This window comes from Tamandua tetradactyla, chromosome 17 (genome assembly GCF_023851605.1).
Source record: "Tamandua tetradactyla isolate mTamTet1 chromosome 17, mTamTet1.pri, whole genome shotgun sequence".
Taxonomy (NCBI): domain Eukaryota; kingdom Metazoa; phylum Chordata; class Mammalia; order Pilosa; family Myrmecophagidae; genus Tamandua; species Tamandua tetradactyla.
The window spans coordinates 48444417-48466698 of NC_135343.1; the positions used below are offsets into that span (position 1 = coordinate 48444417).

General features: G+C 43.7%; 2 protein-coding genes and 1 pseudogene across 5 annotated transcripts in view; 2 read left to right on the forward strand and 1 right to left on the reverse strand.

Annotated features, from left to right (window-relative positions):
• Window positions 1–74: 74 nt before the first annotated feature.
• On the forward strand, window positions 75–3368 carry DOK1 (docking protein 1). 2 transcript variants are annotated; one of them, XM_077134682.1, is made up of 5 exons: window positions 75–602; window positions 938–1237; window positions 1404–1497; window positions 1730–1914; window positions 2131–3368. In XM_077134682.1, exons 1-5 carry the CDS (start codon window positions 543–545, stop codon window positions 2944–2946), a joined length of 1455 nt encoding a protein of 484 aa, XP_076990797.1. In that variant the 5' UTR covers window positions 75–542; the 3' UTR covers window positions 2947–3368. The 2 variants fall into 2 exon arrangements, with proteins under 2 accessions (XP_076990797.1, XP_076990798.1); XM_077134683.1 differs by lacking the exon at window positions 75–602 and having other exon boundaries at window positions 1177–1237; window positions 1408–1497; window positions 2131–3339.
• A 34-nt stretch (window positions 3369–3402) lies between these two features.
• M1AP (meiosis 1 associated protein) overlaps window positions 3403–22282 on the reverse strand; it is a 120398-nt gene continuing 101518 nt past the window's right edge. Inside the window, exons 8-10 of one of the 3 annotated variants that reach the window (XM_077134680.1) lie at window positions 6931–7137; window positions 5106–5246; window positions 3407–4136 (exon numbers count right to left, since the gene is read on the reverse strand). In XM_077134680.1, the coding sequence (XP_076990795.1) occupies window positions 3978–4136; window positions 5106–5246; window positions 6931–7137 (507 nt within the window). In that variant the 3' untranslated portion in view covers window positions 3407–3977. Of the gene's footprint in view, window positions 4137–5105; window positions 5247–6930; window positions 7138–22282 lie in introns of all 3 variants that reach the window. The other 2 variants (XM_077134679.1, XM_077134681.1) reach the window with 2 other exon arrangements.
• Window positions 9447–13561, forward strand: LOC143661058 (tyrosine-protein kinase Yes pseudogene; annotated as a pseudogene).

The following is a 22282-nucleotide window of genomic DNA, read 5'->3' on the forward strand; positions in this document are numbered from 1 at the left end:
GCGGCCACGGGGCCACCGACAGCCCCCGGCAGCAGCCCGGTGGCGACGGGAGGCCCGGCTCGGCTCGGGGCTGTGGCTCGAAGCCTTCCAGCCCCGGCCCTGCCCCTCCGCCCCCAGCCCCGGCTCGGCCGAGCGTAAACAGCTCAGCTCGGGCCGGGTTAGGGTCGGGCCGGGGCAGGGAAACTGAGACCGGGAGGATGCCCGTGGCCCCTCCTGTGCCCCAGGGTGCCGGCGGCCACTTTCGGGGTGATGTCACGCCATCACTCTGATGTCATGAGGGGATCATAACGTCACACGCAGCTCCTACGCTCAGCCCGAGACCGCAAAATTTCTCATGGTAGAGCTACTTGTCCCCCACCCACCCAGGGCTATGGGTTGGGGCCCGGAAGTAGGGCGGCCGCCGGGTGTTTCTGGGGATCCCGTTTCCCGCTCGCTTCTCGCCCCCCTCCCCACGCGTGGTCCGCCCCGGGCGAGTCCGGCCCCGCCTCTTCCCCGCCTCCAGCCGGCGGGGCCAGGAAGCGCGGAAGGAACCGCCGGGGGCCATGGACGAGGCGGTGATGGAAGGGCCTCTGTTTTTGCAGAGTCAGCGTTTCGGGACCAAGGTAGTAGGGGCTGGGGACGCTAAACCCCAGCAGGGCTAGAGGTGGGCGAGAGGGCCCAGAAGGAGGGAGGGGTGGGCAGCGGGTTGGAGTGCGGCGCGGGGACCCGGAGAGTCCCGCGACGTTCCTCCGAAGTTGCTTTGCACACTCGGGAGAAGCGTCTGCGGGTCTCGGGCTACGCTTTCCCTCTTCCTGGGGAGCCGGAATGGCGATCTCCTAGGGAAACTTCTTGCCCAGTCGGGAAGCCCCAGAGCTGAGCCAGTGCCTCCTCTCCCGTTCGGCCAGCGGCCGCTCGAGATAAGCAGCGCACTCCTCAGAGTCTCGCGCTTTCTCCGCAGAGGTGGAAAAAGACCTGGGCCGTGCTCTACCCGGCCAGCCCCCACGGCGTAGCCCGGCTCGAGTTCTTTGACCACAAGGGGTCGGGCTCTGGAGGTGGCCGGGGGGGCTCGCGCCGCTTGGACTGCAAGGTAATCCGTCTGGCGGAGTGTGTGAGCGTGGCCCCCGTGGCTGTGGAGAGCCCCCCTGAGCCCGGCGCCGCCGCCTTCCGCCTGGACACCGCGCAGCGCTCCCACCTGCTGGCAGCTGACGCGCCGTCCAGCGCCGCCTGGGTGCAGACACTGTGCCGAAACGCCTTTCCGGTGAGGGGTTCCGGGGAGTGGGAAGGGGTCTGGGGCGAATGGCCCTGGGCCCAAGGGACGATGTGAGGCGGGGGGCAGGATGAGGGTCACGGCAGCAGAGGTCTCAGCTGGCTCAGACCCCGGGAGCCACGCTAGGGAGAGTCCTGGACACTCTTTCTTTACACAGAAAGGCAGCTGGGCTCCGACGCCTGCAGAAAATCTACCCAAGCTTTCTGCCTTGGAGATGCTGGAGAACTCTCTGTATAGCTCCTCCTGGGAAGGTAGAGGCTTGAGAAGCAAAAATGGGATCGCGAGAAGGGGTGACTTTGGAAAGGGGTTATTAGAGGGTTCCCGGACCCAGGGGGAAGGGGGAGAGCCCCGGAAGTCTGACTTGGAGTGAGTGCTTGGGCACTGTGCTCCCCAATACTTTCTGGTCTCTACACTCCCTGCACCAGCCCCCCAACCCCCAGTTCTGACCAGGTGCCCCTTGAATCTAATGGCTCTTCCTTTCAGGATCCCAGTTCTGGGTGACTGTGCAGAGGACTGAGGCTGCAGAGCGCTGTGGCCTGCACGGCTCCTATGTGCTGAGGGCTGAGGCTGAGAAGCTGACTCTCTTGACCCTGAGGTCTGGGAGCCAGAGCCTGGAGCCGCTCCTTTCCTGGCCTTACACTCTGCTCCGTCGCTATGGTCGAGACAAGGTGGGGGCGGGGAGGGGGCTATGGGGAAGGGCTTCTGGGGTTCCCCAGCTGAGGATGGGATGGGGCAGGACTGGAAGGAGGGAAACTCTGCCCCTTGGGCTCCTCCTACCTGGCCTACCCCTTGAGTCCACTCCCTCCCCAGGTAGTCTCTTTGATTCTCTAGCTACTTCAGGCCCTGAGACTCTGATGATGTGCTTCTCTCCATACCCTCTTCAGGTTATGTTCTCTTTTGAGGCCGGCCGCCGCTGCCCCTCTGGCCCTGGAACCTTCACCTTCCAGACGGCACAGGGAAATGACATTTTTCAGGCAGTTGAGACCGCCATCCATCAGCAGAAGGCCCAGGGAAGGGCTGGCCAGGGGCACGATGTTCTGAGTACTGATTCCCATGAAGGAGAGGGGACAGGGGGGCAGCTGGCTTCCCCTCCTGGTCCCAAGGAGCTCCTGGGAGGCCCCCCAGCCCTGTACGCTGAGCCCATGGACTCCCTGCGCATTCCTCCAGGCCCTTCCCGGGACTCCTTATACTCAGACCCCCTGGACAGCACCCTTGCTTGTGCTAGGGAGGGGGTACAGCTGAAGAAACCTACCCTCTACTGGGACTTGTACGAGCATGCGCAGCAGCAGTTGCTGAAGGCCAAGCTGAGGGACCCCAGAGAGGACCCCATCTATGATGAACCTGAGGGCCTGGCCCCAGCTCCTCCCCGGGGCCTTTATGACCTGCCGCAGGAGCCCAAGGATGCCTGGTGGTGCCAGGCTCGGGTGAAGGAGGAGGGCTATGAACTCCCTTACAACCCTGCCACTGACGACTATGCTGTGCCACCCCCTCGGAGCACCAAGCCCCTCCCAGCTCCCAAGTCCCAGCGCCCAGCCTTCCCTGAACTTGGTACTGAATTGGATAGTGGCACTACAGGCCACAGTTCAGACACTGCCCTGTATAGCAAGGTCCAGAAGAGTGGAGCCTCAGGGAGCTGGGACTGTGGGCTCTCTAGAGCAGGGAGCCACAGGACTGGGCTCAAGTCAGAGGGCTCCATATGAGAAGAAAGGCAATGCTGGGGAGTTGATAGGAAGACTATAGCAATCAAGAAACCAGTAGAAACTAGGGGCCTGATAGACCTGTGTTAGACCTGAAGGGTCAGGGTAGTGGGAAGGATCCCAAGAAGTCCTAAGAAGTGGGACAAATGATAGGGGGTGGGGGTGGAATCAGCACTCCTGACCTTCCCCTCCCCACAGGAATGGACAGCTGCTAGACCAGGACTTCAGAAAGGGGTGCTTTGTCAGCAGGGCTACTGTTTAAGGGACCTGGATGGAGGGTGTCGAGAGATTCTGGACTATGCCCAGATTCTTACCTTGCACTGCCCTTTGCCATATATATATATATATATATATTTTTTTTTTTTTTTCAAGTTAGATTTTCATTAAAGTCCACTTAGGTTTAAGAGGTTTGTGTGTGTGTGAGGAGACACAGCAAGGTGCACTGGATGGGTGTGGAAGGGACCCGGAGGAGGACCAGGAATGTATTGGGGGCTGTGGCTGGAGGAGAGGCCACCTGGGCCCCACCTTTAGGTGCAAGCTCCAACCACTGTGTGGAGGCTGGAGGAAGCTACAGTGTGGGGGCACAGTGGCAGGGCACCAGCCTTGGAATGAGGCGTGGATTTCAATTCTTGTTTTTCATGAGCTCTGGAAACCTCATCCTTATCTCCTGAGGACCAGTTTCCTGATGGGAACCTGACCTTATCCACCTGCTTACACAAGGAGAAATTCTTGGTTGGGAATGCTCCTAACAATAGTAGAGGCTTTACTTGTGTTTAATCTCCATCTCTGTTAACAGTATCAGATGATCAAAACAAAAACAAAGACAAAAAACCCTGCTTGGGAAGGGAGAGGTGTGGAGGTGTCTCATCCTGGTCTGAGCTATGGAATGTGGTAGCACTGAGGGTCTGTTTCCCAGTCACTCTGAGCTCACGCAGGCTCAGATAGGTAGAGGGCACGCCTAGCCACAGGCAGCTGTTGTATGAGCCTTAGCATGGTCAGGGTTGGCAGGGCAGCTGCGCTCTGATGCAGGTGACTTAGGATCTGGAGGGATACTCTTCCTCCTCACTGGAAAGCAGCAAGGCTTCTGAGGAAGCTTTCCGGGTTGCTGGCATCTTGCGGGCTCTGCCTAAGGCTGGAGTCATAGGTAGGGGGGCCACTGTAGCTCGAACTCGATTGGTCTGCAACTGCCCACCCTGCAAAGACAGCATCCAGAGCCTTTTCTGGAGATAGCAGGGACAGATCCTCTGTCCTCCCTGCTGGGCTTACTGTTCGATCTCCTTCAGATGTCCTACTCCTGCAGTGGTGGCATCAGAAACCAGTACCGTCTCTTGCTGAGGCCCTGTTTGCCAGCTTGTAGCTTGCCCACTAGCAGATTTTCTTTTTTTTTTATTGGCATGGGCAGGCTCCGGGAATTGAATTCGGGTCTCCAGCTCAGCAGGTGAAAGTTCTTGCCACTGAGCCACCCTTGTACCGCCCCCACAAGCAGACTTTTGATAAGTCTAAACCATGCTGGGCTCTGCTTCCACATATCTATCACTGCAGTGTAGTTTGGAAACAGCTTTCTGCTGTTTCATTTAGCTGAGACAAAATGGGAGTTTTTCAGAAATTCCCTTATTAAAAGATTAATAATGGCAAAAGGAAGCCCCAATATTGCAGAATATGGATCTCATAAAAAGAACTCATCCTTACCTTGCAGGGATCCTGTGAGAGTGAACGAGAAAAATATAGGTGAGAGCACTCATTACAGAACCTGGCAAATGGTTAGTGCTCGATGAATGTTAATTTCCCTTTTCTTGGGGGCATTTCTTCTCCCACCTTCCCTTATGCTTCTTTCAAGAAAAGGGTTGTGGTTCTAGAGCAGCCAGATTGCTTAGTGGGTCAACAGCCTATTAAATGGCTAAGGGATTATCATTAAACTATAATTATGATATCTAAACATTATCACATGGAGATATTCAAGCAGTCAAGTCCCCTTTCCCAGTAGGACCTGTAATTTCCTTTGTCAAGTATAAAGGGGCACTCATTTTCTTCCTCCCCTATGGATCTGGTTCTCCCCTCTACCAGGGAGGATGTGGGCAAGAGAAGAGGGCTGGCTCTCTTGGAGTTTGGGCGTAGAAGGGAGGAAGAGAAGTTAAGAAGGGAAGGGATAGACAGAACTGTACCTTTCTCAGGGCCCGGCTCTCCCAGCTTAAATGGAGTCGCCCCTGAGGCTTGGCCAAGGTGCTATTCAGGTATGAGTACAGGTGGCTCCCAAAATGTAACGGGTTGTAAGTGGGCTCCAGCTCCAGGCTGTCCAGCAAGCTCTGAGGAGAAAAGAGGAGAAGCTTCACCCAGGGAACTTGAGGTCATAGAACATGAAATGTCAGGCAGGGACTCTTGAATGTGAGAGGCTGGAGGAGGCTGTGAAACATGTCCTACTGGGTGTTCAGCCCGGAGGTCAGAGTGCTTGTGAGGTAAGCATTAGGCCACAGTACGGGAAGTAGGAGCAACCCCGAGGGATATGAGCACTTCAGCCCCCAGAAGTGGGTCGGGTCCCAGGGTTCGGAGGGTTACCAGGGATACAGTGAGGGCAGCTGTGAGGGCGGGTGGGGGCTCACAGTCTGCGAGGCTAGTGCGGGCGGAGAGTACACAAGGTTCTGGGCCTGTGAGGTGAGCCCAACGGAAGGACTTGCCAGTACAGCATTCCTGAACAGTCAGGTTTTCCGGCCACAACATCCTGTGCCAGAAACCATTGGCCCTGAAGTGAGACACTGAGTGAGCCACGGCCACTCGTGCCCACCTCTCTCCGCCTCCCCGTGGCCGCCTTTAGCTTGAGAGCACAATCCCAGGCTCTGTCCTTTCTGCACATAAGCCAGCCATCCAGCAGCTAGGTGGCTTTAGTTCTCCGTGCCTAGGGCTGTCCCTCCCACCTTCCGCCTGGAGAGGCTGGCAGAGAGGAATCACAGATTCCAGACCCAGGCAGGAGAGGAGGCGGAGGAGGAGGAGAGAGACTGGCCTTCAGAGCTGCTCCCTCCTTTGCATCAGTGTCTCATTTTGAAGCCTTTCCTATCCTAGGTTCCTACATTGGCTGCTTTTCCTTCTTACTGTCCACAGAAATAGATGCACAGGAACACAGGTATACGCTCACACACCACACCCACATAACACAGAGAATCAGACCTGTAAGGACCCACCATTAAACAGATGTGCGCAGGCATATCGACACAGACTCAGATGTAAGACCCAAGCACGTAAACACACTTAGGGACACAAAAATAAGCACACAGAGACATGCTTATTCATTCAGGGGCTGATATTTCTTCATTCTTTCCTTTTTGTCTCTCTCCGCCTTTCTTCCTTTCTTCCTCTACCTTCCATTATATCCTCTTCTTTCTTTTTTATTCCCCAAATGCAATTACCCTTCTTTTCTAGCCTTACAATCTCCTCTGCATGCCAAGAGTAGGGATGGGAATTGGGGGCAGGATATCCAGCCAGTGCAAAAATGAAAGCAAGAATCAAATATTTAACCTGGAGCTGGGAGTGCCTCTAATCTGTCCATGTACCTTTTGTGTTCTATTCAGGTTTCCCTTCTATGACTTCCCCTTTTCTCCTCTATAGGGTATTCATTTTAATCAGATTTCCGGTGTGTGTATATCACTTATGCTGTCCAGGCTGGCACTGATTCCTAATCATTTGCCTGGACCTACTACCCTTCTCACCCCACAACCTCCTCTCCCAATTCTTTGTTCTTGAGCTTCATTTTCCTTAAGCCAGTCTCCTTTTTCTTCATCTCTGCTGCCTTAATCCAAGGTTTACTACCACCTAGCCTCAGTTCTCATCCTTGATTCCGTCTCTGACACTCTTACCACACCCCTTGGACCCATATCTCCTTCTTTTCCCCCATTCATCCCCCATTGGCTCACTCTTTTCCCTCATCCCACCTCAAACTCCATTCTCTTCTTCCCCTCTGTCTGTCCCCTGGGTTTGTAAGGTCTGGGCCCCACTTACCTCCACAGTCCTAAGGCTGTCATCAGGTGGGTCCTCAGGTAGCAGGGGAAAAGGGCTGGGCAGCATCAGTTCCCGTGAGGCTACCGTCTTGACCAGCAGAGTGAGGGAGCGGGATGGCATGATCACATAAAAGGTGCTGGCAGGGACTCTTTGTTCATATCCTAAGCTCAGGGGCTCCCCTTTGGCCAACAGCAGCCACTCTCTTTTCTGAAACAAGGACATACATTAACCCTGGCATATCTTCATTCCTTGGCACTTTTTGAGGATCAATCACAATTGAGGTTGCTGACTTCCTCCAGGGTGTTAGGAAAGGCTGAGCCTTTTCACCTTGGTTCTGGGAGGAGGGACTTCCTGTTTGAAACCAATACCATAAGGTACTCCTCTTCCTCCCTGGTCAGGGATGTGCCAGTGAGAATACCACAAAAGGGTTAACAATGGAGAGACAGGTTAAGAAATGCCCTTTGAACTGAAGTAGGTATTGACTCTGAAGGGGCTATTACATTAGTTGGTGGTAAATATGGAGTTTTAAGAGTCACAAAAAAACCCAGAAACCTGTACAGGGTGTTGAAAAAATTCTGTAGAATTTTGAGAGTGATAAAGTCTGGCTGTAGATCTAACAACTGGGCTTCCAGTGGGCTGATTCGGGAATATCCCTGTGATGCCCTGAAGGGAAGATGCCTGAAGCAAACTGTGTCTTGAGGATAAGGAGAGAGCAGGGAGAGGAAAACTTTGGTATAACAGGAATGTGGGAGGTGTGTGTGTGTGTGTGTGTGTGTGTGTGTGTGTATGCAAGGCCTCTGAGATCAGCTTAGCCAGTCACATGATGTGATGATGAGGCTTATGTGTCAGCTTGGCCAGGTAATGGTGCCCAGTTGATGGTCAAGCAAGCACCAGCCTGTTACTCTGAGGACATTTTGTGGACTTAAATTATCAGTTGATTGTATCTATGACTGATTCTATCTACAATGAACTGAGAAGATTGCCTTCAGCAATGAGAGATGTTTCATCCGATCAGCTGAAGGCTTTAAAAGGAGAAGTGTGACTTCAGCAGTCAGAAGAAATGAAATTAAGAGAAGCTCACAGAAGCCCCGTAGAGAAGTTTAGAGAAAAATCCTGGAGAAGCTAAGAGAGGAACCACAGAAAATAGAGAGGAAGTCACTGAAGCCAGAAGCTGAAAGCAACAAAACTGGGAGAGAAGGACCAGCAGACGCCGGCCATGTGCCTTCCCATGTGCAGAGGTGTCTGAATGCTGGCAGCCTGTCTTTAGAGCCCAGGTATCATCCTCTTGATGCCTTGAGTTGGGACATTTTCAAGGCCTAAGAACTGTAAATTATAAGTTAACAAATTCCCTTTGTAAAAGCTTACCCATTTCTAATATATTACATTCTGGCAGCTTTAGCAAACCAGAACACATGACAAAAAGAATAGTCTGAATCATCCTGGGTGCAGGGTACTGCAGAACAGAGGGGTGAAACTTTGCCATGTGCCATGGAGAGTATAGAAGTTAGCCACATGGATAAGGGGAAGGGACAAGCAGATTGAAAAACAGTTCTTTCTAGGCACACTCTTTTAAGCTAGGCATGAAAATGAGGCAATTTTCTGTCAGTTTTTCAGGGAAACCACAAAACTTCAGGAAATGTGGAGTCAGAACTGTTATAATCACCTGTGACTTGTGCTCTTTTGCTTTAAGTGATCATCAGATAACACCTGGTACAAATATAACAGTCTCCCCTCAAGATGAAAGAAAACACACTAGCTCTTACAACAACTCCAGCTTATACAGAAGGTTTGTAGAAGTAAGAGAAAAGGCAAAAAGGGAAAAAAAAAGATTTAAAGGGGGTACAGCAATATCAGGGGGACAAGTAGAAAAGGATACAATAAGGCAGAAAAAACTGCAGAAGCGTTTTCACTATACTCTGGAGGGAATGTGCTGACAAGGGGTTCTGAACGCTTGAAAGCAGTGTCATCACTCTGGGCGCCATCCAACTCGGAGGAGGCTTGGTGAACACTGGCAGGTGGTTGGCAACTTGTTAATATCTCTAAGAGATGTGTGCCATTCCTGTGGTTGTAGAAAACTTCCTGGGTCAGGTGTTGACTAAGGCTGGAGACGCAGAGCAGCTTCACTGAAATGATTGGTAAAGGGGGTAGGTGATGTGGGCATGGGAAAATTAATCATCATAATAATCATAACCAAAAACTCTACTAGAATGCTTGCCATGTGCCAGGAACCGTGCTAAGAACTTTATGTGTATCTTCAGAAGTTCATGCTTTCCTAATATTCTGCTTACATCTGGAGTTGTGTTGTCTTCTGAAAAGCAGATTCAAAATGTGATGCAAGTTTGCCTGATGCTTATCAAATCCATCAAATTGGAAATAAATGATTTAGAAATCATGGTGACAGTGTGCTTGGGGGAATGTGCCCCTGCTCCGAGGTCATGGCCTTTTTAAACCAGGAAAGGATAACTAGGAAGTTGGAAGTTTAACTGATTTCTTTTGGTTCAAATAACTTCTGATGGGGCTTAGGCCTTGGATTTTTTTTTAACTTCTGTTTTTAATCTCATTCATGCATCAGTTTGTTTATTTATTAAAAATTTATTGGAAGCTGCCACCACTGGGTACCAGAGGGCCCTGTGGGTCTCGCCACTAGTGGCCGTCCCTCCCCTCCACCTGAGCTGCCACGGCAGCACTCTAAGCGATCACAGCCAGGGAACAGATTTGATAATGGGCTGCATTAAAAGTAAAAAGAACAAAAGTTCGGCCATTAAATATAGAACTGAAGCTACCCCAGAGCCTGTCAGCACAAGTGCAGCCATTGTGGAGCAGAGGACACTGCAATGTCACTGTCATCATCCGCAAAGGGAACACCTGTTAATTTTAGCAATCTTTCCATAAAAACATTTGGAGGATCCTTAGGGGTGGCACCTTTTGGAGGAGCATCTTCCTCATTCTTGGTGGTGCCAACTTCATATACTACTGGTTTAATAGATGGTGTTACTATTTGTGGTTTTATGTAATTATGGACCTAGAACTACAGAAGACCTTTCATTTAAGAAGGGTGAAAGCTTTCAAATAATTAACAATAGGGAGGGAGACTGGTGGGAAGCAAGATCAATTGCTACAGGAAAAAATGTTTATATTTCTAGCAATTATGTAACACCCGCAGGTTCCATTCAGGCAGAAAAATGGTATTTTGGCAAAAGGAGGAGAAAAGATTACTTCTGAATCCTGACAATAAATGAGGTATTTTCTTAGTAAGAGAGAGTGAAACGATAAAAGGTGACTATTTCCTCTCCATTCGTGATTGACATGAGGTTAAAAGGTGACATTGTGAAAAACTACAAAATTAGGAAACTTGATAATGGTGGATACCACATCACAACCAGAGCAGATACTCTAAAGAAACTGGTAAAACACTACACAGAGCATGTTGATGGTTTATGCCATAAGTTGACAACTGTGTGTCCAACTTTGAAACCTCATACTCAAGGTCTAGCAAAAAATGCTTGGAAAGTCCCTCCAGAATCTTTGCAACTTGGTTAAACTAGAACAAGGATATTCTGGTGAATTATGGATGGATGGGAACATGGAATGGAACTACAAAAGTAGCAATCAAAACACTAACACCAGGTACAATGATGCCAGAAGCTTTTCTTCAAGAGGCTCAGATCACGAAGAAATTAAGACAGGATAAACTTGTTCCACTATATGCCGTTGTATCTGAAGAGCCAATTTACATTGTCACTGAATTTATGTCAAAAGGGAGTTTACTGTATTTCCTTAAGGAGGGAGATGGAAAGTATTTGAAGCTCCCACAACTGGTTGATATGGCTGATCACATTGCTGATGGCATGGCATATATTGAAAGAATGAACTATATTCACTTTGACCTTTGAGCTGCTAATATTCTTATAGGAGAAAACCTTGTGTGCAGAACAGCAGATTTTGGTTTAGCAAGGTTAACTGAAGACAGTGAATATACTGCAAGACAAGGTAATTTTTCAATCACATGGACAGCTTCTGAGGCTGCATTGTACGGTCACTTTACAATAAAGTCTGATGTGTGGTCATTTGGAATTCTACAGACAGAACTGGTAATGAAGGGCAGAGCACCATATCTAGACATGGTAAACTGCAAAGTGCTGGAGCAGGTTGAACGAGGATACAGGATGCCTTGCTCTCAGGGCTGTCCAGAATTCCTACAAAAATTGATGAACCTTTGCTGAAAGAAGGACCCTGATAAATGATCATCATTTGAATATATCCAAATTCTATACTACTTCACTGCCACAGAGCCACAGTACCAGCCAGGAGAAAATTTATAAGTCAAGTATATTTTATATGTACAAATCTGCCAAAATATAAAGAAGTTGTGTAGAGTTCCTCACTATGTACAGGAATCAAAAGAAGAAAATCTTCTCTGTGCATGTTTTTTGATGGTAAACTGGAATTCCAGACATGGTTGTACAAAGTCAGTTTTTTTTCCTCAAGTGTGATGAGTTTTCCAACTTATTTCAGGCCAAAGAAACTATCACCAAGAGGTTGATGAAAGTGTGAGTAATAGCATGACTATGAAGAGAAACAAGGCTACTGTTTACAAATCCTCTCCTATCATTTTTTCCCAAACTCAGAATTAAGGGAAAATTATTTATCATTATAAACAAAACTTGGGACATAAAAAGTTATATCATAATAAAGTTAAAAATCAAGGAACTTCATGGGTCTAAACAATTCCATTCCAGTTTTTTAAAATGTCTTGTATTCATTAAGTTGAACAGTTAATATGAATATTACTAGCAATCTTAAAATATGCCTCCTTTTGCATGGAAATAGGCCAGGTTTCTCAGAAGCAAAATGGAATATAGGTAGCATCTAAAACTTGCTTAGATGTAAGACTCCAACAGTGGAATTTGAAAGTATAATGTACTATGTTAATATTCATAGTACAGGATACAGAATAAAAAATTTTTCACTTTAATCATTTTGTGAATAGTTCAATTTAGAATAATGAAGATAACTAGAAAGTGAGTTGCTCTTTTAAAAAGCTGCACTGTTTTTTTAAAAAGGCAATATATGATTGAAATTGTACTGTCCAATCCAAGGGGAAATCTTTTAATCTTTAGATAACATGAAAAATAAGATCCAGAATTTAAACAATACTTTTTCAAAAAACAGACTTGGTATTGTAGATGTTGTTAATATGTACTTATGGTGAAGGGAGCCACAAATATAAAATATTACTAGATCAGGGACTTGAATGCACTTTTGTTGTTGAGGAATTTACACCAAGAAAGAAAAATGTATTTAAAATAAATATGAGAAAAGAAAATGTGAAATCTCTATAGGTAGAGGGATGGAATGTAATGTTTAATGTCAATGTCATGGAGAGACAAAATAGCTTTGTTGTACTCAAAGCTCCTAACTTATCTATTTCTGAGACTTTTTAAGAATTATAAAGTATGACTATAATTTTTCTTAGTATACACATAACATGAGTATTATAGCCTCAAAATAGCAAAGTAAAGGCTTCATACTTCCAATGATACAGCTTTTACTCAAAACTTTTTTTTTGGGGGGGGCGATGCATGGTCCAGGAATCAAACCTTGGTCTCCTGCATGGAAGGCAGGCATTTAACCACTGAACCACCTGTGCACCCCACTCAAAACATTTTTAAATCCCAGTTTTAAAATGTGTTTTATCTTACATTCACTTTTTTTGGGGGGGAGTGCATGGTCCGAGAATCGAACCTGGGTCTCCTGCATGAAAGGCCAGCATTCTACCACCGATCCCTCACATTCACTTTTTAAATATACTTAATAGTGACTATTTTTTCTCTTTTAGAATATAATTGATTTGAGGAGGAAAACTAATTCAAAATAATAAAAATAATGCAAAAATGGGATAGTTTTGCCCATTTAAAGTGCAGAAGTGAAACATGAAGTAACATTGGTTTTTATGACTAAGTTAGAAAGAAATTCCAAAATATGAATTTGAATAGCAGCATTACTGGTTTAAGTGTTTAGCAATGGAAAAACTGAATCTAATAAATAAAAATCTGGTATTTATGTTTTAAAATACTCTATTTTATAGTCACACTTTAAATAAAACAGTAACCTCAGGTTCCCATATTTTAGGAATGTAGTTTTTAACTAGCATCATTTATCTGATTTAATTGATATGAAATTTAAAATTCTATTCTGTGGAATCTTTTGAAATTCAAACCATTTTAAAATGTGACAAATGAACTTCATGCAAGTTATCAGCAATTCTGGTACTAATAACTGTGATTATTTCTTATATTTCTGTAACCTGCTTAGTATTGAATTCCTCTACCAGGAGGGTCTTCCTAAGAAAAGTGCGTCATTATTTACCCTTAATTTTCACATCCTGTGACATCAGATTTTTTTTTGAGGGGAGACAGTATAACTGATATTTTTTAGCTTGTGACACTTTCAGGTAAGTAGTGATTGTGCCAGTTTAAAACTGTCCAATACCCCAGAAAAGCCAAGTTCTTTAATCCTCATTTAATTTCCCCCCTCAAGGTTATTTATTTATTTTTATGATACATAACAACATACAAACACATTCTTACCATATGATCATTCCGTTCTTGTTATATAATTGATAACTCACAATATCATCACACAGTTGTATATTCAATATCATGATTATTTCTTAGAACATTTGCATCAATTCAGAAAAATAAAAAGAAAACAGAAAAAAATTCATACATACCATATCCCTTACCCCTCCCTTTCATTGATCACTAGCATTTCAATCGTCTAAATTTATTTTAACATTTGTTCCCCCTATTATTTATTTATTTTTAATCTATGTGTTTTTTTCATCTGATGATAATGTAGATAAAAGGAGCATCAGACACAAGGTTTTCACAATCACACAGTCACATTGCAAAAGCTATATCATTAGACAATCATCTTCAAGAAACATGGCTACTGGAGCACAGCTCTACATTTTCAGGCAGTTCCTTCCAGCCTCTTCAGTACACGTTAATAACAAGGTGATATCTATTTAATGTGTAAGAATAACCTCCAGGATAACCTCTAGACTCTATTTGGAATCTCTCAGCCATTGACACTTTATTTTGTCTCATTTCACTCTTCTCCCTTTTGGTCGAGAAGGTTTTCTCAATCCCTTGATGCTGAGTTCCAGCTCATTCTAGGATTTCTGTCCCACGTTGCCAGGAAGGTCCACACCCCTAGGACTCATGTCCCATGTAGAGAGGGGGAGGGCAGTGAGTTTGCTTGTCGTGTTGGCTGAGAGAGAGAGGCCACATTTGAGCAACAGAAGAGGTTCTCTTGGGGGTGACTCATAGGCCTAATTTTAAGTAGGCTTAGCCTATCCTTTGCGGGGTTAAGTTTCATATGAACAAGCCCCAAGATTGGGGGCTCAGCCTATTGCTTTGGTTGTCCCCACTGCTTGTGAGAATATCAAGAATTCTCCACTTGGGGAGGTTGAATTTTCCCCCTTTCTCACCATTCCTCCAAGGGGACTTCGCAAATACTTTTTTATTCACTGTTCAAATCACTCTGGGATTTACTGGGGCATCACTCTGGACAAACCTACAAAATCTCATGCCCTACTCAAGGTTCCAAGTACTATGGTGTTCGAGTAAGCTGTCCACATAAGTTGTATTAGAAAAGTGACATCAGATTTTAAGGGGCTTTATGTGAACTACGATATTGCAATTTTTCAAAGCATTTTAAAAAGAGTAGCAAATTATATATTTACTAATGCTCTTAAAAAAAAAGACAGGAAAAGCTGATGGTATTCTTTAGGTTTTAACTGAATGGAGCTGTTCCTTATAGTAATAGTTGTACAGTAAGGAAATAAAATACTAACGTAATGTGTATTCAGTTTAAATGGTTATGTATTTTTAAATTGCCAAGAAAAATAACTTTGCACATTTGAAAAAAAAATTATTGAAAGCCTATTTAGACCCAAGCACTAGGTGTAGGTATATAAAAAGTCATTAGACATATTGCTTGCCCTTCAGCATCTATAGTCTGGTAAGGGGGAGGCTTGTAAACTAATGATTGTCCAAAATTTAGGATGATCAACTGTTCTCGTTTGCTTGGGACTGACTCAGTTTTAACACTGAAGGCCCTGCATCCCAGGGAATCACCAGTCTTGGACAAAATCGGACAGTTATTTGCCCTATCCAGACTTGATTGAGAATGGAATACTTTTCCACTTTGACAAGTCACTGGGGGCTTAGAGGCAGCTTAATTTGCTTTTGAATACTATGGCAGTGTGCCAATCCTAGCACCTCATTTATGGAACAATCCATACCTGCTACATTATGGGACTACTAAGAATGATGCAGACAGACAAATTAAAATCCCTAGAATTTGAGTCAACTGATTTGGGGGTAATAGTAAAAATTCTGTTAGAGAATGTGATGTGAACAAATGAGTGAGATCTCTCATAAGTCACTGCTGATAAGGGGACTATCAAAGGACTGGGAAGACATTGAATAGAGTCTTACACAATTCTTTAAAACTTGTTGACTGATTTACAGAGATGCTGACAGAGGGAAATGCATCTTTTAGAGTTTGATGAAGATACTAACTTATCTGCAATTCCCATAACCATTTTACTGCTTTTCAGTGATTGGTGTAGGGATGATCATGTAACCTAGATTTAAATAATGAGGCATAAGTTGGGTGGAGCTTCTGGAAAAACTTTTCAATATGCTGCATGTCTTTTGTCTCTGTACCCTACCCCTATGACAGAACTTGGTCTTGGGAGGCAACAAACATATGGATGAAATCTTCGTGCTATGGATGCTGGAGTGGAATAATGGGGAGAGTCTGGGTCCTTAATGATATCCTGATCAACTTCATCAGCCTTGAATTGTCTGTTCCCAGACTACTTATTACATGAGAAAAATAAATTCTTAATTATTTAACTTACTGTTGGATAGGTTTTCTTAGTTGCAGCCAGATGTATCCTTTATAGATACAACCACAGGGAAGGAAGAGGTTGTGGTTACTGTCTTCCTGGTGGGGGAAACAGTAGTAGAATGAACAATTTTAGTGACACTAGCCTAGGCCTTGCCAGTGAGGGCATGTGGGGATTTATTATAGCTGGTAAAAGTTCTAATCTCACCAAACCAGCACTTTCTTGGTCTGCTATTAATACGATAGTCTGGGCCGAATTCAGGATGTGATTAAAGAAGCACTGACCAACTGATGAGTGAGGAAGTTTCAGAGGCAGCTGCTGACAATAGGGTAAATGCAAAAGTACCATTTTTTTTTTGATTGTGGGGAAGAGACACATTTCATGGCATAATATATCCAGGAAGAAAATCCATTATGGAGAAGCTACACATACTCAGAGGCCTTTGGAAACTGGAAGGGCATCAGGAAGAAATTAGGTTAATTTGGCATTTGCGTTTCCTCTCACTCCAGAAAGGCAGGACCCAAGAGGAAAAGTAAAAAGCTGAAAAGCCCACTATTCCACTACTTGCACACTGGCTCCCACAAAGGGGACCCAGGGAAAAAGGATCCCCAACCCAGCAACAGCAGAATACACGTTCTCCTCAAGCATGCATGGGACATTCTCCAGAATAGGCCATAAGACAAGGCTCAGTACAGTAAAAAGGACTGAAAGCATCCAGCGAATCTTCTTTGACCACAATGGAATAAAACCAGAAATAACAAAAAGAAATTTTGGACATTAACAAATATGAGGAAATTAAATGACATCCTCCCAAGTAATCAATGGGTTAATAAAGAAATCATAAGGGAAAGCAGAAGATACTTTGAGATAAATGAAAATGAAAGCACAACATTACAAAGGGTTATAGAATACAATAAGAGCAGTGGTCAAAGGGAAATTTATAGCTGTAAACTCCTAAATTAAAAAATGAAGAAAGACCTCAAGTCAATAATCTAACCTTTCACCTTAAAAAACTAGAAAAACAGGAGCAAAATAAATCCGAAGAAGCAGAAGGAAGGCAATAATACAGTTTAGAGCAGAAATAAATAGAATAGAGTTGTTTAAGTTTCATGGCTGCTAGAATAGATTACATGAAATGGGCTGGCTTAAACTATAGGAATTTATTGGCTCATGGTCTTGAGGCAGGAGAAATCCAAAGCTGAAGTGTCAGAAAAGTGATGCTTTCTCCCAGAGGTATTCTGGGGCTGCCTGCCAGGGATCCTTGGTCCTTGGCTTTTTGTCACATGGCAATGCACATAATTGTCTTACCTGGCTTCTCTCTCCATTTGATTTCACTCTGACTGTAAAGGACTCCAGTAATCTGGATTAAAGCCCAACCTGATTCAGTGGGGCCATACCTTAATTGAAAAACATCTTGAAGAGATCTTATTTACAATGGGTCCATACCTACCAGAATGCAGACCAAGACCAATTATGTCCAAACTGGAGTACACAATCCAATCTACCAGAAGAGCACAGAAAAACAATAACAGAAAATGAAACTGAAAGTTGGCTCTTTGAAAACAGCACCAAGATTGACACGCTTTTAGTTAAACTCATAAAAAAAAAAAGCAAGAATTTTCAAGTTACGAATGTCAGAAAGAAAAGAAGGGACATTATTACTGACTTTACAGAAATAAAATGGATTATAAGGGAATATTATAAGCAATTGTATGACAGCAAACTAGATAACCTTGTTGAAATGGACAAATTCCTAGAAATACACAAACTGCTGAAACTGATACACGAAGAAATAAAAAACTGAATAAACTTATATATTGGGGGTCCCCCCAGGCTGTAACTGAGAGTTGAGTTAACAAATGATTATAGTTACTAAATCATTATATAGATGCCGTTTTCTATCCAGCATATTGTAGAATAGCCAAAAGTCAATACCGGAAACTACTGAACTATAACCCAAATGCCTTGATCTTTGTAATGATAATTTATAACTATATAATCTTTACTTTGGGCTATAAAACCTCATGATACACATGACTGGCCCCACTTGTATCCCTTTATCTTTTTTTTTACCGGGTGCATGGTCTGGGAATTGAACCCGGGTCTCCTGTGTGGAAGGCGAGCATTCTACCGCTGAACCACTCATGCACCCTCTTTATCTTGTTGTACAACTTTGAAGTCTTCTGTTCACAAAGACACCTCTTAATGTTTATTAATGAAGGAATTTGAGTCAGCCCAGAACTAACTCACCACAATTTCTAAGCTATCTTACTAGACAAAGCCAGTTCTAGCCAAAATTGGCCTGCCTGACATGCACAATAGCTTAAACCTTAACACATAGGTGACCTAGATCTCATTATACTACCCCAAATCATGCCCATCATCACGTTAAGGTTGCCATTTTCTTACTTATGTTCTGTAAGTAAGAAATTAATTACATACCTAATTATTAGGTATGTAATTAATCTGCACAGGCTCAACAAATAGACTATCTCTAATTTTGTCATCTCAAGCGATTATCCTCATTGTCCTAAACCTACCTGCCTTGAATACTATAAAACTCAGAATTACTGCAGTTTGAAGAGACAGATCTGAAGCCTTCTGTCCTCCTTGCTCTGCACTTTGCAATAAAACTCTTTCTCCCTTTGAAACTTGGTATCATAGATTGGCTGTTATGCCCATCAGGGAGAAAACCCCACACTGATCAGCATCAATCTGGGGTCTCTGGTGGGATCAGGAGGTCCTAATTCTGACTGCCTGTATTTCTGGAGCCCTGGCTGGGCAGGTGAGCGTGGTAATTGAGTGTTGGCAGCTGCCCAGACCTGTGTCTAGAGGCTCGGCGACCTGGCTTGTCCTGCCCTGTAGGCGCCTCAGGATCATCCGTGCCTTGACGCTTCAAAGGGAGAAATAGTTCCAGGTCCAGATGCCTTACTGAGTGAATAGCTTACCAAGGCCAAAATAGATCAGGAGGACAGGCCCCAAAATCAGGGTTGAAGGCCCAAATTCCCACTTCTAGACCCTTTCCCTTGCTCTGACCACTGCCTTTTCCTGAATCTTGGAGCACTGGGTAATTTTTGTAATATATAAATTATTATACATTGTTTAAATTGTTAATTTGTATTTTTATGGCATTTGCATCATTCAAATCATTTCTAATCAGTTACTAATTACTAAAACTTTTAGAAATGGGAAATTCTAATAGCATTCCTATATGTAGCCTTTTCAGCTGTATTTTGAAAAGTTGGGAAGATTTTTTTTTTTTGTTACGAGCCAATGAAAAGACTAAATATGGTTTATTTCTGTAACATTCTTTGCCTCAATCTGATTTACAATCAGGAGGAAAATGACCTGAAAACAAATCTATAAATACAAAAACTATATTAACAATTAGGCTTGTTTTGCAAAAGAGAAGAAAAATATGGGATAAAATCCCATATATGTGATCTTTCTTTTTTCTTAACTTTTTTATTGTGAAATATAGCATATGTATACAGAAAAGTGATAAATTTCAAAGTATAGTTTAACAAGGAATTATAGAGCAAAGTTTTAAATATAGTGTGGGTTACAGTTCCACAATTTCAGGTTATTTCCTTTTGGCTGTTCTAATACACTAGAAATTAAAAAGAGCTATCTATATAATAGATAGTTAAACAATCATTTGTTAAAGCCTAACTTCTCTGTTACAGCTCCTCCCTCTCATTTGCTCATTCTCTCAATTTTCAGGCAATGACCATTCTAATTTCTTCATGTTGAAAACAGATGTTATCATATGTACAATCTCTTACGTCTTTGTATCAGAATAAGAATGTGCAGAAAAGAGTGCAAAATTATGGTTCAAATTAGTGTTATATATTACTGTTTCTGTATTTTTGGTGTGTCTGACTTTCTATTTATGTCTGTCTGTTTGATATATACTTTCTTATTTCCAGATAGTAATGCCAAATTAACAAATAAAAATTCTTAGGACAGCTCTATTCAGATTGCTTAAAAATAAATATATATTACTCCTGGGGGAAACCAAGCTTCTGTATCTCTTTAAACTTCTCCTATTTTTTCCCTCTATGTCATGGCTTGACCAGCTCCCCTTCTGTAATGATAAGATTTCCCAAATCCTACTGAACACTCAGGCTTATAAGCCTGGATACTTGGATCTTTGTCAATTAATTTACAGAACTGCTGGTGAAGGTCAGGTAGAAATCTAGTTAGATAAAACTATTAAAAAAAAACCTGAGAAAAATCCTCCTAAGCTAAACCAGCAGCTAAATAAGGTCCCCCAAACAACCCTCTGGGCACCAGGGTTCATGGCGTTAGTATTTGTAATTACTGTAAACCACCAGGACATTAGGGGAAAAAAAAAACTCCCTAAAACTTCTGGAAAACAGTAGCACACCCTGCTATCCCAACCCCACCATATCCTTTGCCTTCTAAGAAAGCTAAGTCACTTTCTAACTTCTAGGGCTGTCTCCTCAGAAAATGGCAGACTTTTCCAATTGTCTGGGTCTTTAGGAGAATAGACCTGATAATTGGAGACAAGGATATAGGAATTCTAATGAATAGGAGGGCCACCTTATCTGTCTTAAATACCACTGCCTTCATTTGAAACTCTTAAAATCACATTCAACAGCCAGGATAAGGAAATGAACCATAGTTTACTTAACATTCTCTCTCTGGGACACCTGATTATAAAACTACCTTTAAGTCAAATGCATCCATACTGGAAAGGAAGAAGTAAAACTATCTCTATTTGCAGATGACATGATCTTGTATATAGAAAATCATAAGGAAGCCACTAGAAACTATTAGAACTAATGAACAAGTTCAGCAAGTTTTCAGGATTAAAGATTAAGATACAAAAATCAACTGTAATTCTTCTATACACTAACAATGAAAAATCATGAAGTGAAATAAAAAAGCAATTTCATTTCCAAAACATCATAAAGAATAATAGACATTGGAATAAATTTAACAAAATTACCAGACTAAAGATCTAACCAATCTATGTTCATGAATTGGAAGATTTAATATTGTTAAAATGGCAATTCTCACCAAATTGATCTATAGATTCAATGCAATCCCTATCAAAATCCCAGCAGCCTTTTTTTCCTCTACAAAATGTGAGCAAGAGCATATCTCATTTAAATTTGGCGGGTGGGGGATGGGAGTGAGTAGAGTTGGGTCAGAAATTTAGGGAAAAGTGAAAAGGAAGTGGTTGGAAAGCCAGGTTGGGAAACCAGGTCACAGTACTAGCCTAGATTAACTTCTCACAGGGCTACTGCCTTAATGTCTGCAGCCATTCTCTCTTTCCATCTCCAACTATCCGTTGTTTGTTGCCTACAATGTTTTCTCCAGACTTACAAGAGAGCTCTGCCTGAGTAAGGTCAAAGCCCTTGGGGTCAGAAGGAGCCAGTCTTGGAATGAAGGTGACTTTCCAAGTGGAATCACCTCACTCACCTGCAAAGAATTTGCTGCTTTCCCAGGCTCATATGTCCTTTGAAAATGTGGGGAGTGGTTCTATCTTCACACATTAAAATGTGCTGCTTCGCATCTAGGTATTATGATCTCTAAGAAATGCAGTTCAGTCCAGAAAAATGTTTATTTGGGTTAAAGACTGGTATAACTTCACATTCTTGGGGGAAACACTGGAACAGGAAGTAGATTTCCTTTTTTGGGTACAAATATTTACAAAGAGAAGAAATGTAGCAGGATAATTAACTGAGCTATGAATTGTGCTTACTTAGTCCTTGTGCTATAGGAATGTGGCAAGCATAAGAGAATGTTTTTCTTGGTTTTCCCAATAAGGTGGTTGAGTCTGAGAGAGAAATACAGAAGTTGCAGCTCTTGCAAGACAACCCTTCATCAAGGCTTGTGTTGCAGAGTCTATTTTTAGCTGGTTGTAAAGATGGGAGGAAGTAGAAATAGCCTACCTGAGGAGAAGGAGGAGGGGGAACTTACCTGAAACTGGGGAGACAATGGGGAGTTTTGGCTTTCTTAGAGGGTTATAAACTTGGGCTTCCTTGCATACAGTACTTTGAATGGGAGGCTGGTTGTTTGCGTGATCCAAGGACACTGGAATTTAGGAGCTGCAGTTTGGAAGCCTTTGCAAAAGCTTTGTTGATCTGGCCTAGTCCAGAGGAAGAGAAGCATGACGAAATTGACCATGTTAACTAGGACCATGAGCATCACCATGAGCATCTCAGTGGTGATTAAGATATATGGAAGACCAGAGGGTCACTCCTCACCTTTTCTGGACTGTGTCAGACTGCTAGGATTCAGGATTCAGACTGCTAGGGAGGCGGAGAGGCACCCATAATGATATTGAGTATGTCAACATCCTGGCACTTGGCTACTAATATTTTCTAAATATATTTAGAAAAATATAATGCGTACATCAGAGAGGTATGGTGCAGATTCATACTGCTTACCACTGCT